This window comes from Ovis canadensis, chromosome X (assembly GCF_042477335.2).
Source record: "Ovis canadensis isolate MfBH-ARS-UI-01 breed Bighorn chromosome X, ARS-UI_OviCan_v2, whole genome shotgun sequence".
Classification (NCBI taxonomy): domain Eukaryota; kingdom Metazoa; phylum Chordata; class Mammalia; order Artiodactyla; family Bovidae; genus Ovis; species Ovis canadensis.
Genome location: NC_091727.1, coordinates 58303834 through 58324402, shown reverse-complemented (window position 1 = coordinate 58324402; position 20569 = coordinate 58303834). Strand labels below are relative to the sequence as shown.

General features: G+C 38.6%; 1 protein-coding gene across 2 annotated transcripts in view; it reads left to right on the top strand.

The window, feature by feature from the left end:
* The first annotated feature begins 3570 nt into the window (after positions 1–3570).
* Positions 3571–20569, top strand: part of ZNF81 (zinc finger protein 81) — a 123702-nt gene continuing 106703 nt past the window's right edge. Inside the window, exons 1-2 of one of the 2 annotated variants that reach the window (XM_070291709.1) lie at positions 3571–3691; positions 9926–10172. In XM_070291709.1, coding sequence (XP_070147810.1) covers positions 10101–10172 — 72 coding nt within the window. In that variant the 5' untranslated portion in view covers positions 3571–3691; positions 9926–10100. Of the gene's footprint in view, positions 3712–9925; positions 10173–20569 lie in introns of both variants that reach the window. The other variant, XM_070291710.1, reaches the window with a different exon arrangement.

Genomic DNA, 20569 nt, shown 5'->3' with positions numbered 1-20569 from the left:
CTACCAGGCTCCTCCGCCCATGGGATTTTCCAGGCAAGAGTACTGGAGTGGGGGTTGCCGTTGCCTTCTCCACTGAATGAGCTACTCTGGCCTATTTACCAGATGATTCAGAATTAATGGCTACCAAAGTGAGAGGGCTTCCCTTGTGGCTCAGCTGGTAAAGAATCTGCCTGCAATGCAGGAGACATGGGTTCGATCCCTGGGTTGGGGAGATCCCCTGGAGAAGGGAAAGGCTACCCACTCCAGTATTCTGGCCTACAGAATTCCATGGACTGTATATTCTGTGGGATCGCAAAGAGTAGGACACGACTAAGTGACTTTCACTTTCAAAGTGGGAGGGGTTAATTGGGAGTATGGGATTAACAGATGCACATCACCATACATAAAGTAGATAAACAACAGGCACCTACTATATAGCACAGGGAACTATATTCAGTATCTTATAATAACCTATAATAGAAGAGAATGTAAAAATAATGACGGTATAACTGAATCACTTTACTGTGCACTTGAAACTAACACAACATTGCTAATCAACTGTATTTCAATAATTTCTTAAAAGAGAAAAAAAAGACATTCGAGCAGGTGCATGAGTGGTGTGCTGGGGTGAGCCTTGGAGGCAGAGCACCTTTGGCAGGGGCCACAGTAAGTATCAAGGCCATGGAGCGCCTGCCTTCTTGATCATCCCACCACAGGGTGGCGTCTCTGCGCTGGGGCCAAAGATTTTCTTAGCCTATTCAAGGACAGGACTGTACTTTTCTCCATGCAGACTTTCTCTTTTTACATTTAGATATTTATCTAAGTTTGTTGTTCAATCACCAAGTCGTGTCTGAGTCTTCACGACCCCATGGACTGCAGCATGCCCGACTTCCCTGTCCATCTCACAATATAATAGTTTAATTTTCCAGATTAACTTAAACATTAAGTTAGTTTTAATAATATGATTAGCACGTATGCACCTACCACCCAAAAGAAAAGGTATGGCCTTAACAATAATTCCATCTAACCACGTGTCTCCCCAATTCCTGGCCCTGCCTGTCCTCAACTGAGGTAAACATCATCCTAAATACCAAGTTCATCAATTTTTTATTTCCTTTTAATATAATTTTATCAGAACTATACAAAATCCTGAATAATTCTTTTTAGTTTTATAAAAGTGTGTTGCGCTTTTTATACTAGTTTGGGAATCACAGTTGTGGTTTTTTTTTTCCCCTTAAATTCATCCCTATTGTTGGGTACTGTTCTGGTTCATTCGTTTTGACTCCATTCACTTTTATTTCCAGGTTTTGCTATCAAAACAAGATACCATGCATATTCTAGGTTTCATGTGCAAGTGGTTCTCTTAGATTTATTCCTAAGCATGGACAGGATAGATTGTGAGGTCTGTAAATATTCACTGTAGGAGGAAATGCCAACTATTTTCTGAAGTGGTCACACTGATTTATATTCCTTCAACAGGGCAAGAAGATCCTGTATTTATATATCCTCTCCAACAGTCTGTTTTGTCAGACATAATTTTTGCAAGTTGAATGGGTGTAAAATGTTATCTCATTATTTGTATTTCCCTGATCACTAATGACTTTGAACATCTCTTCATATGATTATTGGCTCCTTCTTTCTTCTCTGAAATAGTCTAATAGACTTAGCTTTTTAAAAATATAACCATAGTACTATTATGACACTGACATTAACAATACCAAACATGCTTCCACTAATTCCATTTCTTGTTTCATGTATTCATTCAACAAACACCCAGACCAGGACTACAGGGGCAGAAAGAGAATCTGGGATAACCAGAGGCTCTAACCATCTAAGAAAGTAAAAATTAGCTAAGAATGTAAAAGTATGCCCTGCCATTCATAAGGCTGGGGGAACAGACACAGAAAAAGTCAAATGAAAATGAATAGGAAACATTATTTTTCTCAAAGATGTCCTGTATCTGTAATGCCATAAAGAACTCCTGCTTTGAGTGACTGCTGCTTTTTTACTCACTGAGAAACTTTGTTCTCTACAATCATAAAGTATCAAACTGTTTGATGTCAGTATAGATAAAACATCCCACTCTTGCTGAAGATTTTAAGTCACTTACACACAAAAGAGCAGCTAAGGTTTCCAACCCCAGTGCAGAGAGAGGGGTTATCTAGATAGAAAATTCCATATCTATCTTAACGTTATGGTTTCCAAGGAAACAGGATTCTGAGCTCACTTTATAGCCACATACAGTCCGGTTTTGCTTTGAGTTTACCAAAACACTGCTTCATTCACATTTCATCTGAACTTCACCATTCCTCAGAATTTCATAACTCAATTCTTTCTTTTGTTTAGTGAACCACACTATGGTTCCTCTGGTGTGTGGTTTCCCTCACTGACTGATAAATTTGTCAGACTACAGATTAATCCCAGATGTTCTTAGGCTAATTGGAATAGGACACCCTTATATTCCAGATTGTTAAACTGAGGCCCAGATGGAATGTCACTGGACTGAGAGCATCCAGCAAGTTCACACCTGAGCTCCTCCAAACACCTTCCTTACTTGAGGATTCAGAAGGGTCTGCAGTGGGATACAGAGCCCTCTACCTCTGTCAGGAGGATTCCATGAAGGAGATATTGGAAGTTGGGTTTTGAAAGATATGTAGGCATTCCCAGGAGAAGGGCAGCTTGACTTCTTCTTCATGTCCCCCAGTGACATCTCCCAGAGGGCAAGGGCATCTCCAGGATTTCCTTACTGGAGGTGACAGGGGGCAACAAACTGGTAAAAGGGCAGAAGTGATCTTGTCTTAAAGCTACATTTGCAAAGTAAGGGCACTATTACTATATATATTTTATTTTATGAAAAAAGAAAATTTTCCTAAAATATTTTTATTGACATATTGTATTAGATTAAGGGAAAATTTTTTAAAAATTGGTATAAACTTATTTTAGCTGGGGTGGCTGGAGTGGGTACGTCGATAATGTCGATTTGGGGAGCATCCAAATCCCACAGCCAACCCCACAAGCCCAGCAGAGGGGAAGCTTACACTGACTCCTTCCCCTTTTCCTCCAGTGCTATATCCTAGGAGGGCCTGTAGGTCCCTGGTTTCTCCCCTTTTGCCCCTCGTGATATGTTCCAGGAGAAGCCTGCAAGCAGTCTGACTTCTCATCCCCCGTTATCTGCCAGGAGATAATAGCCACTGGCATCTCTGTGTCTTTCCAGAGGCCTCTCAGCTTCTGTGAACATCATTACACAGATCCATAGAGTTCAGAGCCAAAGACCCTTTCTCTAAGAAGCCCGCCCAGAGAAACGCCCCCATTCTTGCTCCCCACCACCTGTGAGACAGGGCCACCGCTCCGCAACGGGAGTAGAGGCTTCCTCATCCTCTGTACGGAATGGACACTGCTCCAACATGGCGTACTCCACGGGGAAGCGCAACTTGGGCGCGGCCACGTTCCCCGCCTGACAACGCTGCCGAGGGGCATTGAATGCCCCAAAACATTGACTCCATAACATCGCCATGTTGACTGTTGGTTGACTGTGGCTTCGAACGCGTTTTTGCGCCTGTGCAGAGCCACGCCCCTTCGTGTGAACCTCCCACCCAAACCCCGAGAAGGGGCGGTGCTAGGGGTGGTGACCGGAAGCGGCTGCAGTTTTCTGGCGTGGTTTAATAGTTGTTGTGGAGAGGATCCCGTTGCTCTGTGCCGGAGCAGTGTGAAGGTAAAGAGGACCCGGGGAGGGTGAGTGTTGGGGAATTCTGTCCGGTCAGTGATGGAATCGGTTGTCCGGATATAGTTCGATGATTCGCCTTTTATTTTTCAGGCTTTCCTCTTTTCTCATATCAATGTTAAGGTCTTAAAGTTCACTCTGAGACCCACAGGGTTTGGTGCATTATATTCTAAGTGTTTTCCAAGAGTTGATTTTTTTTTTCGTCCATGAATTATTTAAAAGTGCGCTTTCATTTTACAAAAGTTTATCTTCTTACTAGACTTCTAAGATTTCTTTGGTTAGAAAAATGTCTGCATGAAGCTCATTTCTTGAAATCTGAGGGGACTCATGGCCTAGTCTTTGGTGCATTTTTAATAAATGTTCCATGTATAATTCGAAAATAATATTTGTTTAGCTGTCAGTTGTGTTGTACAAAATTTGTACTTTTTTGTTTGCTTATTCTCTTACAGAGAAAGGAGAGATTAAGTCTTCACTGTGATAATGATTTTATTCATTTCTTCTTCCGCTGTCCATGATCCAATTTGAGTTGTTTTGTGTGAAGCTGTGAGTCTTAGATCGAGGTGCATATATTTGAATGTTCAGTTACTTAAGCACCTTTTGTTAAAAAGACTGCAGTTCCTCCACTGACTCCTTTTGTACCTTTGTCAAAAATAAATTTGCCATACTTTTGTGCAGCTATTTCTAAATTCTTTGTTATGTTCCATTTGTCTATGTGTCTGTCTGCTTTTATCGTGAAAGTACATTGAATTTTTCAATACTGTGTGAATTTATATGATTTTTCTTCTTTAGCCTGTTGATATGGGGAAATCCCCTTATTGATTTTTGAATATTGAACCAGCCTTACATTCCTGGAATAAACTTCACTTGCTAGTGGTGTATAATTATTTTTTTTTATATTGCAGGAATTATTAATTAATGCTTTTTTGAGGATTTTTGTGTCCAAGTTTGTGACAGACATTGGTCTTGTAGTTTTCTTTTTTGTCCTGTCTTTGGTTTTAGTATTAGGATAATACTGATCTCAATAAATGAGTTAGGAAGTGTTCTCTCCTCTTCTATTTTCTGGAAGAGATTATGTAGATATTTTTTCTTTTAATGTTCAGTAGAATTCTCCAGTGAAACCATCTGGGCCTGGAAATTTCCTTTTGGAAGCTTTTGATTATGGCTTCAATTTCTGCAGTAGTTAAATAACTATTCAGGTTATCTATTTAGTGTCTGTTCAGAGTACCTACATATTTAATAGTGGGTAAATTGTAAGAGTCTATGTTTTGTGAAAAAATTGGAGTGTTTCATCCAAGTTGTTGAATTTATGTGCATAAAGTGGTGTGTGATATTCCCTTACTTTCAATGACTACAGAATCTATAGTTATATCTACTGTTTCATTTCTCATATTGGTAATTTGTGTCTTCTCACTTTTTATCTTTGTCAGTCTTGCTAGAGGATTGCCAATTTCATTGTCTTTTCAACAAACCAGCTTTTAGTTTCGTCGATTTTTCTCTATTTTCAATTTTATTGATTTCCACTCTTACGTTTATTACTTGCTTCCTTCTGATTGCTTTGGGTTTTCTGTGCTCTTCTTTTTCTAGTATCTTATGTTGGGAGCTTACCTTATTGATTAATACCTTAATTATTTTCTAATATAAACATTTAGGATTATAAATTTGCCTTTCAACACTGCTTTATCTATATCCCAAATTGTGATATGTTGTATTTTCATTTTCATTCATTACTTTTTAATTTCCCTTGAGACTTCCTCTTTGATTCATGGATTATTTAATTGTATTGTTTAATTTCCAAAGTTTGGCGACTTTCCTGTTACCTGTTACTGATTTCTAATTTGATGCTATTATAATTAGAGAACATAAGCTGTATGATTTCAATTTGTTAAGGTTTGTTTGACCCTGGAGAGTGTCACACAGGTGCTTGAAGAGAATGTGTATTCTATTAGTGTTTGGCTGTTCAGTTAGGTTTCTTTTCTTGGTCCTTTGATTAAGGGGTGCAGGCTTTTCTTAGAGCTTTGTTGTCTGTGCCTACTGATGGTTCTGAGTTATAAGCTTCTTTAGTGGCCTCTTTGTGATACATGCAAGGGAAAAGGAAACCCAGGGAACTCACTACAGTTGTTCCTTAGGCCCTGAGGTCTGTAGACCGTGCCTTTTCTTTTTAACTTTGAGTCTATTTGTATTTGTTGTTATGTCATTTTTTCCCCTGGTCTCTTCCACATTCATTATTCTCTTCTATCTGTATTTTCCTGTATTAACTTTGTTAATTTAAATTTTTCTAGGTAAGCACCTGTTTCACATCAATATAAAATATGTTGCTATACAGTTATGCATAATATCCTACAATAACTACTTTGAGACACTGCCTTATCTGGGAATGATTCTCATTCTGTCTTCTCTCTCTGTATATGTGTGCATGTGTGTGCATGTGTGTGAATATATATGTTTTTTAACTCTTCTTTATCTCATTTGCTAGGGAGTTATCTGTGACATTGGTCGTTTTAAAGGACCAGCTCTTTGTTTTCTTTAAAATCCTATCATATTCATTTGATTTATTTAAGGTTTTTCTTAATTACTGTTTTCCTTTTGGGGGGGTTGCTTAATTTTGTTTTTTTCTACTTCTGATGTTTTAGAGTGAATACTTAGCTCTCTTTTGTTCTTGTTCATTTTTTTATTTATTATTTTATTGAAGGGTTTAAAGAATTTTGCTTTACAGAATTTTGTTTTCTGTCAAACCTCAACATGAATCAGCCATAGGTATACATATAGCCCCTCCATTTTGAACCTCCCTCCCATCTCCCTTCCCATCCCACCCCTCTAGGTTGATACAGAGCCTCTGTTTGAGTTTCCTGAGCCATACAGCAAATTCCCATTGGCTATCTATTTTACATATGGTAATATAAGTTTCCATGTTACTCTTTCCATACATCTCACCCTCCCCTCCCCTCTCCACATGTCCATAAGTCTACTCTCTATGTCTGTTTCTCCATTGTTGCCCTGTAAATAAATTCTTCAGAACCATTTTTCTAGGTTCTGTGCATTAGAATACGGTATTTATCTTTCTGACTCACTTCACTCTCTATAATAAGTTCTAGGTTCATCCACCTCATATACCCTGAGGAAACCAGGGTTGAAAAAGACACATGTATCTCTTTTTTGTTTTATCTATTTATTTGTATAGAATATTTACTTTGTTGGTCTTTGGGGGCAATTTGATATATCACCAGTGTATTACAGCTGAGCCATTAATCTTGTATAGCTTCACCACTGTTAACTGGTTCATTTTTATGACACTGCTGAAAAATCAGCTGTTTTTATAGAGATTAAAGATAAAAACCTTTTGAGAAATGTGCAAGTTCCTTTTGTATACCTACAGATTTTTCCACTCTATTAGATTTTTCATCTTTCACAATATTTATTTTCTTTAAATTAGTGGTAACTGGTTTTGCTGTATTTTTTACCTTAAAGTTTTTTGGCTGGCTTTATGAAATACATTCCTGGACAAACTGCCCATGGCCAGTTTGTCCATGGCCATGGTCTTTGTTACCCTCATGCAGCTGCTCAAGCTCCAGGTGATGTCATCTGCACCTGTTATATTTATTTTTAATTAAAAATAAAGCCATTAAAATATATACATTTCACTTTGTATAAAACTTTAGCATGTTCCATGACTTCTGGTAAAAATTTTGTAGCTTTTGTATTGATTTCTGGCTTTGATCCTGGGTTATTTAGGAAAGTGTTCTTTTTCTTTTTTCCTTTTCCCTTGTGGCTCAGTGGGTAAAGAATCTGCCTGCAATGTGGGAGACCTGGGTTCGATCCCTGGGTTGGGGAGATCCCCTGGAGAAGGGAAAGGCTACCCACTCCAGTATTCTGGCCTGGAGAATTCCATGGACTGTATAGTCCATGTGGTCACAAAGAGCTGGACACGACTGGGCGACTTTCACTTTCTTTTCCTTTTAAAGCAGATTTATTTATTTAGTTATATAAAAGAGACATGCATATATATTCAATACCTTAAAATTCACCAATTTGAAGTGTATGGTTCAGTGATTTTTAGTACATTCACAGAATTGTTTAGTCAACACCACAGTATAATTTTAGAACGTTGTCAATACCCCAGAAAGAAACTTTTCATGCATTAGCAGACATTCATCGTTCATGCCACTCTACATCCCGAGCCCTAGGAAACTTCTAATCAGTTTTCTGTCTCATGTGTTTGCCTATTCTGGACATTTCATATATATGGAATCATAAAATATGTGGTCTTTTGTGACTGACTTCTTTCCCTTAAGATAATGATTTCAAGGTTCATTTATGTTATAGCATATATTGGTACTTCTTTTTTATTGCCAAATAATACTCCATTGTATGCACACACCAAATTTTGTTTATCTGTTCATCAGTTGGTCAACATTTAAATGGTTTCCACTTTTTGGCTACTATGAATAATACTGCTGTTAATATTTGTGCACAAGTTTTGGAGTGAACATGGGCTTTCATTTCTCTTGGTAGATACTAGGAGTAGAACTGCTGGGTCATACAATGACTCTATATGGGTAGCATTTTGAGGAACTGCCAACCTATTTTTCAGAGTGGCTGTACCATTTTTAAATTTTACCAGTGATGTCTGAGAGCTCAAATTTATTCACATCTCACCAACATTAGTTACTTTTTTTTTAGCCATCCTAGTGTATATGAAATGGTTTGCTAATTAGTAGAACATTTTTGGTTTTGATTGCATTTCCTAAGGCATTGTGACATTGAACATCTTATACTATAATCAGAGGATGCAGCCTGTCCATTCCAAACATTCAGACATCTACCAGGTTTTTTTGTGGCCAAGTTATTTGATAGAATTTTGTAAAAAGTTCTATAGGCAAAAGAAAAGAAAGCATATTCTCTCTCTGACACAACGTCATCTTTACGTGTTTAAAATTTAACCTATTCATACTTTTAATTTTATTTTACTTTTTATTTTGTTTACTTTCTTGTTTCTTTTTCATGTCATTTTTTAACTTCTCTTGTCTTAAGTTCCTCCTCATTTTATGTGATATTTACCCTTCCCCAACAAGAATGACTAAATCTGTAGTGCCTGGATTAGTTGATTATAATGAAATTGTACCTCAGCTTGGACAGGGAAACAACTTCCCCTCCCTAGTTCCCTCAACAGGAGAAACAGTTTTTACCTCTGGATGTTTTTGTGGTAATTAAAAATTTTAGTCCCAGACTGTTAGTAATTTCTTTATGGCATATATCTTCTGTCTTAAGAAACTACTTAACATTTACTTTTTTCAAGTTATAATCATGTTTTCAACATCTATTTAATAGTAGAACCATGTTTATTTTGAGCCTCCCATATATAAGGTACCATGTGGTATACCATTGAGAATGTGAACTTTGCAGCCAGGTAGACTGACTTCAATTTAGCATCACTAAACCTGTTTCTATATGCATGCTGCTGCTGCTGCTAGGCCGCTTCAGTCGTGTCCAACTCTGTGTGACCCCATAGACAGCAGCCCACCAGGCTCCTGTGTCCCTGGGATTTTCCAGGTAAGAATACTGCAGTGGGTTGCCATTTCCTTCTCCAGTGCAAGCATGCATGCATGCTAAGGTGCTTCAGTCGTGTCTGACTCTGTGCGACCCCATGGACTGTAGTCCACCAGGCTCCTCTGTCCACGGGATTCTCTAGGCAAGAATACTGGAGTGGGTTGCCATTTCCTTCTCCTCTATATACATACTGTGAGATAATAATAATTACAGCAGTACACAAATAATGTGATTGATGTGCACATTAAATGAGATACCTCCTTCTGCATATTACATGATCCCTTGTAATAACCATATTTGCTAATATGAATTAAGTATTTATCTGGGCCAGTCTGTTGCTGAGTTCCTTAAAAACATCAACTCATTTGATTCTCACAGTCCCTTGAAATAAATATTTTTGATTTGTTTTGGGGAAAAGAAAACCTGAAGAAACATTTTCATATTCATATAGCTAAAGGATGACAGAGCTAGAAATGAAGCTTTTGTTAATTTTAGTCTGAGTCTCATGGTCACACTCATATTCCCTTTTGGTGAATGACTTGAATAGGTTGATGTGAATAGGTTCAATAGGTTGAATAGGTTGATGTGACTATCTCCTCCACAGTATTCAGTGCCATGTTCTCAGGAAGCACTTGTGGGGTGAATGCAGAATAACTGACCACATGAACACTGTCTTTCCAGGTTTCTTGGAATCTCTGCTTAGCCCTTGCGACAGACCCTGTGGTGAAGGCTGCAGGATCTTCCATTTCCAGCATCAGCAGCTGTGGTTAAGTCCACAGGTGCCCACCTGACCTCGGGTTCCTGGGAAGAACAGAGTTGTCAGCAAGAGAACCTGGAGGTAAAGCCCATCAGAAAGATGCCAGGCAATCGGAGTGCTGCTGGGCCATCCCTGACCCTGACTACAGGGGGACGTGACAATTCCTGTGAGGTAAGGAGTAGGAAGAGGCACCCAGGGACAGAAATTCTCCAGAATGAAAGATAATATCTTGCTATTTTAATTTGCATGACTTTTTTTTAATCAGGCAACATAATCGGGATTTTTATTGCTTATTTATTTATGTGAATTTCCTTCTGTCCATTGTTGATTTATTTATATTAGCTTAAGGATTTTTACAGTTTTTTTTAAAGAGTAAGGTTAATAACCTTTTATCATTCTTATATATTGGGTTGGCCAAAAAGTTTGTTTGGGGTTTTCTGTATGATGTTATGGAAAAAACCCAAATGAACTTTTTGGTTAACCCAATATTTCTGTGAATATTTTTTGCCACTTTGTAATTTGAAATTAGTTTCTAGTTTATTTATAAATGACAAAAGGTGCCAAATAGTTCTCGAAGTCTTCTTAAAACAATGACTCTTCCCTGCTTTGTTTCTCCCAGATTCCAGCTCTCTAGAAGCAAGCTCTCTTAAACTTTTTAATGGATTTCTTTTTAGTTTTGAACATTATCTATTGACTTTCCACTATGGAAGGGAGAGATTTAGCTTTTCCACATACCTCCACTCATATACACATTTGCCTCTACCTGTCACTGTTCTGATTAGATCTATCGTGTTTATTATTATGACTGTTTATAGTTGAGTTGTGTAGTATCCCTGCTTACTATTTCTTCACAACTTTTACTTTTCCCTGGAATTAACTATTTTTTTAATGGATTGATCATTTCTTTGCTTTAACTTCTTTCTAGTTATTTAAATCTATCTGTATATTCAGACATAGACGTTAAAGAATCTACCTGCAATGTGAGCTGCTGCTGCTGCTGCTGCTAACTTGCTCCAGTCGTGTCCGACTCTGTGCGACCCCACAGATGGCAGCCAACCAGGCTCCCCCATCCCTGGGATTCTCCAGGCAAGAACACTGGAGTGGGTTGCCATTTCCTTCTCCAGTGTATGAAAGTGAAAAGTGAAAGTGAAGTCGCTCAGTCGTGTCTGACTCCTAGTGACCCCATGGACTTCAGCCTACCAGGCTCCTCCATCCATGGGATTTTCCAGGCAAGAGTACTGGAGTGCATTGCCATTGCCTTCTCCGACTCAGGTTCAATTCCTCGGTCAGGAAGATCCCCTGGAGAAGGGACTGGCAAACCATTCCAGTATACTTGCCTTGAGAAACCCATGGACAGAGGATTACCCCATGGTTACAATCCATGGGGTCACAAAGAGTCAGACACACACATAGTGACATTACTTATAAATACTCATACCATGTTTACTATGAGCCCAGCACTGTTACACACACACTACATCTACTAACTCATCTTTGTTACAATCTGGAGAAGTAGGTACCATTGTTATTCTCATTTTATATAAGGGGAAACTGTTTAATTGCTGAGTAGTATCCAACTGTTTGCAGCCCCATGGACTATAGCCCCCCAGGCTCCTCTGTCCATGAAATTTTCCAGGCAAGAATGCTGGAGTGGATTGCCATTTCTTTCTCCAAGGGGAAACTGGGGCATAGAGAAAAACTATCTGACCCAAGTTAACATAGCAAGTAATAGCAGGGAGTGCTATCTCAACTCTGGGTATCAGTGTCTTCTCTTTGAAAAAATCTCTCCTGGACCTTGTTGACTTGCTGAAGGCTGGTCTGGTTGCTCCCTCACCTTCACACACAGCTATGACTTTGGTGTCTTCTGTTTGCCATCTATCAGGAAATCCTTTTTACCTCTGTCTTGTATCAGATTCCCTTCCCTGAGAATCCTGTTTTTTTCCTTCCTGTTTCCTAGATCCTGTGTCTTCCTCTTTCTTGGTTTACCCTCTAATTTGGGGGGTGGGGAACATCCTTCAGTATATCCTTGAAAATGGATGCATGACAAGAGAACTTTATGAAGCTTTGCATATCTGAGAATGTCATATAAAATGTATTTATGTAATATATATATATATAATTGTATAAATATATTTATAGAAATAAAAAAGAAATACCATGGAAATATGTTTATTTGACCCTGATAATAAATTTATCTTTTTGGCTGAGTGTAGAATTCTAGGTTGGAAATCATTTTTGTGTAGAATTTTACAAACCTGTTTCCAGTCTAGTCCTTTTCCCACTCATACACACATTTTTTTCTGCTTTTCAAAAAATCTCTTATTTCAGTTGTTGATCCTCCATATTTTAAATTCTTTGCTCTACCGATTTCCATTTTTTCTCTTTCACTCTCCTTCCTAGAAATTTTTTTTAAAACTTTATCTCCCCAATCATCTTCTGTGTCTCTCATTAATGCTGTTCTATATTTTTGGAAGATGGAGGGATACTCAAGATACTGGAATGGTGTCTTGAGACTGAAAAATGAGGCAGGCAATTCCATATAATCAATGGATCAGTTTATTGTTATAGGTAACTTACTCACAGGGTGGGATCAGGGGGCCGATGAACCAGAAGCATTCACAGCTGCCTCCTACACAGCTGAGGGAGGATTAGGACAATTTCACAGTTAACCTAGGGTCTGGGGGTGGGGGTATGTGCTTGGAAACAGCAAGTGCATTCCTAAGTCAAGATTTATGAATGGGGCAACTAGTCTTGTTGGAGGAGGCAATGGCACCCCACTCCAGTACTCTTGCCTGGCAAATCCCATGGACAGAGGAGCCTGGTGGGCTGCAGTCCATGGGGTTGCTAAGAGTCGGACACAGCTGAGCGACTTCACTTTCACTTTTCACTTTCATGCATTGGAGAAGGAAATGGCAACCCACTCCAGTCTCTTGCCTGGAGAATCCCAGGGAGGGGGGATCCTGGTTGGCTTCCATCTATGGGATCGCACAGAGTCAGACATGACTGAAGCGACTTAGCAGCAGTAGCAGCAGCAACTAGTCTTATGGGCACTGGGAATACCTCAGTGAAGGTCTTCATTATTATTTAAAGACTAATAGAGCCTAGAGGCCACAAGATCTAATGATCATTAAGCAATATCTATTAACTATCAATACAAAGCCCTTGGTGACAGAGAAGAGACTTACTATATGGTACAGCCCTAGGCAGGGTCTGTGAGGAGGCCCAAGATGGCATCTATTATGATAACTGTACATACATTTTTTATGTATAATTTTACTTATTTATTTGTTTAGGCTGTGTTGGGTCTTCATTGCTTCATGAGGGCTTTCTCTAGTTGCAGTGAGTAGGGGCTACTCTCTACTTGCAGTGCTCGGGCTTATCATTGCAGTGGCTTCTCTTGCTGTGGAGGAGGGGCTCTAGGGTGCATGGGCTTCAGTAGCTGCAGTTCCTGGGCTCTAGAGCACAGGCTCAATAGTTGTGGCATATGGACTTAGTTGCTTTGTCGCATGTAGAATCTTTCTGGACCAAGGTTTGAACCCATGTCTCCTGCAATGGCAGGAGAATTTACCACTGAGCCACCAGGGAAGCCCATGTTTTTGTTTTAAATAACTCTTTTTCTTTTCAGAATTTTTGCTTAGTGTCTTATCACTCTTATATTAGTAAAAGTTTTTAAGTTTAATTTTTAAATGATAATATAGTCAGATGGCTCAAAAATAAAAATTTTTTAATATATATATAATATTTTAAAATATGAAAAGCTATATATAGTCTAAATCCTCTTATCTTTTTCCTGTCTATTCACTTCTCTTTATTTTTAATTTTTATTTAGTTTTTGGCTGCACCATGGTGGGGCATGTGGGATCTTAGTCCCCTGACCAGGGATTGAACCCACACCCGCTGCAGTGGAAGCATAGAGTCTTAACCACTGGACCACCAGGGAACTTGAAGATCACCTCTCTTTAATACATATAACCAAGTTAGTTTTCTCTGCATGAATTTCTTTATGTAAGTAAAAGCAGTTGAGAGCACACTGTTATTTTTTCTTTTTTAGTTCAGGAAAGGTAGTCCACAAAACAAATCCTTATCAGTTTTTGGTAGTTTTAAATCTTTTGGTAAAATAGAGTATGAGTTATAAACCATGCTGCCATGAACATTTTTGTTCATGTCATGTATGTGTGTCCACCCTCCCTTGACTGTATACATAGGGATGGAGTTAGTGGTTCCTAGATTCAGCCGATCTTTTAAAAAATATTTTTGTTGTGAGATATATGTCCAGAAAAGTGTACAAAATAGACATGTACAGCTCAGTAATTTTTCACTATGTAGGTCTAGAAAATGTCTATAGTTAGCGTTCCAGAATTCCCCTACTTCCAAAGTCAGGTGCTCTCCTGACTTTTATGATAACTTATTTCCATTGGAAAGAAAATCACAAGCCGCAGAGTGGAAGAGACAGACAACAGAGGACTCTTACCCAGGATGTATAAAGAACAGTAGAACAATAAGAAAAAGCAGATGACCCTGTAGTCAGAGAGGTTATTTGGATAGGTGTGTAACAAAGGAAGAAATCCAAGTGGCTAGTAACACCTGAGATAGTACTCAGGGAAATCAGGGAAATGCAAAAGTGAAACCACAATGTAATCCTACCATACCTCCACCGGAATGGCTAAACTTAAGAAGCCTGACAATGACAACTGTTAGCAAGGATAAGGATCTGTATCAGTAGCTCATATACTCATCTCAGTGCATATAGTTACTGATGTATTAGCTCATATTGGCAGTCCATAGACTGCTGGTGGGAGTGTAAACTGGTACAATCTCTTTGGAAAACATTTTAGCTTTCTTCATCAAAGCATGTGTAGACCATATGAGGAAACTCTTTTAGAAAATACCCAAGAGAAATCCTTGGCTTATGTACCAGGTTGTTATTCAGTCACCCAGTCGTGTCCAACTCTTTGACCTCAGGCGTGAGGAGGCTCCTGGGCAAAGAGCTGGCAATGTTCTGTTTCCAGACTAGAGTGGGAATTAGGTAGGTATTTGCCTTGAATAATAAGTTAGGCCAAATATTTATATTGCATGAATTTTTGTGTGAATATTATGTTTTGTAAAAATCTTTTGAAAGAATACATGCCCTCCAATTTCGACCTTAATCTCCCATATACCCTTTCCAGGGGCAGCTACAAGGACACACACACACACACACACACACACACACAGCTGTATCCATTTTTAAACTTCTAACACTTTTCTCATTTCTTAATAAATTTTAGTGATAATTAAATGTCAATAGATGTAAGAAGTTGCCTCATTCTTTTCAAGGCTGAATCTTATTCAATTATATGGATATATCACAATATATCCAGCCCCCTGTTAATAGACATTTAAGACATTTCCAGGCTTCCCTGGTGGCTCAGATGGTAATGAATCCGCCTGCAATGCGGGAGACGTGGATTCCATCCCTGGGTTGGGAAGATCCCCTGGAAGAGGGCATGGCAACCCACTCCAGTATTCTTGCCTGGAGAATCCCCATGGATAGAGGAGCCTGGTGGGCTACAGCCCTTGGGGTCACAAAGGGTCAACCATGACTGAGCAAGTAAGCACAGCAAGATATTTCCAGCCTTTGCTATTACAAACAATACTGCAATGAAAATCCTTATATACACATATATTTCAATTAACACAAAAGGGAATATGTCTAAAGAGAAATTTCTGAAAATGGAATTCTTGGGACAAATAATATATATACGCATTTTTATTTTTGATTGATATAGCAAAATGACCTTCTTTGTGGGTTTTTTCAATTGTATAAGAATGCCTGTTTTCAGCATACTCAGGACAGAACAGCGTCTTGTCATATTTTTCTTTTTGGCCCATGTTATAGGTTAAAACATGGTATCTTATTACAGATCTAATTTGCATGTCTTGTATCATGACTGATGGTGAATACATGTAATTGTGTTTAAAGACCCATTTATAGTATTTTTTAAGCTGATTTAAAATTTCCTTTGCCCATTTTTCTATTAGGTTGTTGCTATTTATATATTAAAGACAGTGGCTCTTTGTCTTCTATGTGCGTCCCAAATATTTTCCCTCAACTTCTCAACTGTCTTTTAAAAGAAAAATTCTGGCATTTTCTCCATGCATTTCACAAAATTTTGCTTATCAATCTTTTGTGTCCTCCAAGTTTTGTGCCATAAGTAGATGGCCTTCCCTATTGCTCATCTATATATATTTTTTTTAATTCCTGCATTTTCTTTTTTTTTCCTTCTGTCTTTTTTTTTTTTGGTCATACCATATGGCATGTAGGATCTTAGTTCCCTGACCAGGGATCAAACCTGTGCCCCTTGAATCGAGAGCAGGGCATCTTAACCACCAGACTACCAGGAAAGTCCTGTGCATTTTCTTTTTAGTGCTTTCATGTCTCTGGTTTTGCTTTTACTTCTGTGACTATCTGGATTTTTGATGGTTGTAAAGTCTTAGCTGAGGATCAGTCTTCATTTTCTTCAAGATGCTTACACATTTGTCCCATCACTGTTTGTTGAATAACCTATAGTTTCCCCACTAACATGCAGGACTTCATCATATATACACACATTATAATATATAATTGTGTGTGTATTTATGAACCTTATTCTCTTCTATTGATCTAATGGTCATAGTCTATATGATTCTAATTTCTTTGTATTTAGGGCTAAATCTCTGATTACTCTTCTTTTTCAGAAATTTACTGTTTCCTTGACTGTTTTGTTTTCCATACACAATTTATAGTCTGCTTACCAAATTTAAAAATAATCCTCTTGTCAGTGAATTTGTATTTTAAGAGGGCCATTTGTCTCTTTATAATAATTCAGATTTATTACTAAAGTACAATGTATGTCTGTATTTTCTTCAAGTAATCTTTGCATTTTCGGTTAGCGTGATAAAATTTTCTTCAAGTATATTTTTGACATCAGTGCTTGTTTCTGTTATCTAAATGAAAAATTACAATGCAAATGTATATGAATGTATATCATTACAAATTGGAGCTAAAATGAAGAGGTACACATAAAAGGTAGTTGGAGAGTGAGTAAAAGGAAAAATGAAGAGTCCTATGGTTCTCTTATTCTTGTTCAGGAGAACAATATAGATAGACCTTGTTAGAGAAACATGCCTATAGTTATGGTTCCCTTTCCTCCACGTCCTCTCCAGCATTTATTATTTGTAGATTTTTTGATGATGGCTGTTCTGACTGGTGTGATAATATATTTGACTCTCACTGGTGTGAGAATTATATTTGACTATAATAATCAAAACTCATTATAGTTTTGATTTGCATTTCTCTAATAATTAGTAATGTTGAGCATCTTTTCACGTGCCTGTTGGCCATCTGTATGTCTTCTTTGGAGAAATGTCTATTTAGGTCTTTTGCCTATTTTTGTTTGGGCTGTTTGTTTTTTGGTTACTGAGTTGTATGAGCCATCTGGATATTTTGGATGGCCCTTGTTGGTTGCATCATTTGTAAATATGTAATGGAGACAAATGCCTAATCTCAGTTAATCATTCATGAGACAGATAATGGGGAGTTAAAGGGTCTGTGTCTAGCCTTGTCCACAGATTCAGGCACAAGAAGAAAGCTCTGCATTTGGCCTTGTCACAGGTAAACAAGGGAGTCATTTGTAAGTTGTATGGGGTCATGGGAAAGAGTGGATAGCCAGACTTACCTAAGTCATGTGGGAAGAATGGTTCTTTGTGGTAAGTCATTTCTCAAAAAGGAACACAGATGAGGGGTGAGGATTTCTTGACTGTCACTGTTTTCGGGGCTTAGGTGAAGTTCAGCATTGTCACAGGTTGTCAGTTCTGTTTGAAAACTTGAGTCTAGTCCTAAATGTCCATGCCACCAGACACATGGCATTCTTCTGCCCCATAGAATTGCTGAGCGATGGCCAATGGAAATGGTTCAGGAAGACATTTGGAGGTGTTCACAGGTGTTCTGAGTGTTCGATGCTGGAGCTGGGGCCCTGCCTGCTGTTTGTGACAGACTTCTTAGCAAGATAAAGGGGAATGGTGATAATATCCAGTCGTAGGTATTGGAAGACCTGACACTCAAGTTAAATTTAAGGCTCTTGCAATTTGGAGGAGATGTGCCAGGGCATTCTTCTTTGTGAGGAAGGCTCCAGGGGGTCGTTTTGAAAGACAAAGATCATTAATGCCTTTCGCTTTCCTGTGCTTCTGAGGTCTAAGGTGTTTCCTCTTCAGGTTCTGTGTTGTTGCTTGTCTTCTACTGACAGAAAATCATTAAGGCCCATTCTAGTAGCTATAAATTCACCTTACCCCCCAATTATCTCCTACTACTTACCAGACCTTTTACCTGAATGGGTCATGTACAAGAGAGACAAGGATATTTTTGATGAATTCACAGAGATCTGTTAGGTTGTGTACTTTGGCCTATGTGGGTCGCTGTAGGGGGACATAGTAAGCAGTGTACTGAACCAGGTAGTAATTAGCCTTTTGATCTAGGACAGTGTTCATCCAACGAGAGAATCCAGGTAGCTGAACCAGAATTAAATTTCAATATCTCAGGCTCCCCCACTGCTGGCTGGGCTGCCATCCAGAGGGTTAGCAGCCAGGCTGGTCTAGGTCACTCAGTGAAAGAAAGATTATACCCGGGATGTTCAACAGAGGATCCCACGTTGTCAAAATATGTCCCTATAACCCCTGATCTTAATTAATTACCCAAGGAGTAGCTGAAAAGAGCTGATTCCTTTCCAGCCATATTCATTGACCCAACTGCCATAATAGGGTGTATGAGGCAGAAGCAGGTAAGGGTGGTAGACTCTGAAAACCTTTGGAGTCCATTAAAAATTTTTTTTAAACATATAAATTTTATTTTTCCAGTGATCATTATTATTGCAAAAAGTGCTTAATAATACAGGAAAGTAAAAGCCTCTTTGGAATCTCATCCTGGAGAGTCTGCTGGAGAATTATCTGAAAATTTCCAGGAAATGTTTGGTTGACTCTTTTTTTTTTTTTTTAACTTTACAATACTGTATTGGTTTTGCCATACATTGACATGAATCCACCGCAGGCATACATGAGTTCCCAACCCTGAACCCCTCTTCCACCACCCTCCAGATATCATCTCTCTGGGTCATCCCCGTGCACCAGCCCCAAGCATCCTGTATCCTGTATTGAACCTAGACTAGCGATTCGTTTCTTACATGATAGTATACATGTTTCAATGCCATTCTCCCAAATCATCCCACCCTCTCCCTCTCCCACAAAGTCCAAAAGTCTGTTCTTTACATCTGTGTCTCTTTTGCTGTCTCGCATACAGGGTTATCATTACCATCTTTCTAAATTCCATATATATGTGTTAGTATACTGTATTGGTGTTTTTCTTTCTGGCTTACTTCACTCTGTATAATCGGCTCCAGTTTCATCCACCTCATTAGAACTGATTCAAGTGTATTCTTTTTAATGGCTGAGTAATACTCTGTTGTGTATATGTACCACAGCTTTCTTATCCATTCATCTGCTGATGGACATCTAGCTTGCTTCCATGTCCTGGCTATTATAAACAGTGCTGCGATGAACATTGGGGTACATGTGTCTCTTTCAATTCTGGTTTCCTCGGTGTGTATGCCCAGCAGTGGGATTGCTGGGTCATAAGGCAGTTCTATTTGTAGTTTTTTAAGGAATCTCCACACTGTTCTCCATAGTGGCTGTACTAGTTTGCATTCCCACCAACAGTGTAAGAGGGTTCCCTTTTCTCCACACCCTCTCCAGCATTTATTGCTTGTAGACTTTTGGATCACAGCCATTCTGACTGGTGTGGTCTGACCTCTTTGTGGTCTTGATTTGCATTTCTCTAATAATGAGTGATGTTGAGCATCTTTTCATGTGTTTGTTAGCCATCCGTATGTCTTCTTTGGAGAAATGTCTGTTTAGTTCTTTGGCCCATTTTTTGATTGGGTCATTTATTTTTCTGGACTTGAGCTGCATAAGTTGCTTATATATTTTTGAGGTTAGTTGTTTGTCAGTTGCTTCATTTGCTATTATTTTCTCCCATTCAGAAGGCTGTCTTTTCACCTTGCTTATAGTTTCCTTTTTTGTGCAGAAGCTTTTAATTTTAATTAGATCCCATTTGTTTATTTTTGCTTTTATTTCCAGTATTCTAGGAGGTGGATCATAGAGGATGCTGCTGTGATTTATGTCAGAGATTGTTTTGCCTATGTTCTCCTCTAGGAGTTTTATAGTTTCTGGTCTTACATTTAGATCTTTAATCCATTTTGAGTTTATTTTTGTGTATGGTGTTAGAAAGTGTTCTAGTTTCATTCTTTTACAAGTGTTTGACCAGTTTTCCCAGCACCACTTGTTAAAGAGATTGTCTTTTCTCCATTGTATATTCTTGCCTCCTTTGTCAAAGATAAGATGTCCATAGGTGTGTAGATTTATCTCTGGGCTTTCTATTTTTGTTCCATTGATCTATTTTTCTGTCTTTGTGCCAGTACCATAATGTCTTGATGACTGTGGCTTTGTAGTAGAGCCTGAAGTCAGGCACGTTGATTCCTCCAGTTCCATTCTTCTTTCTC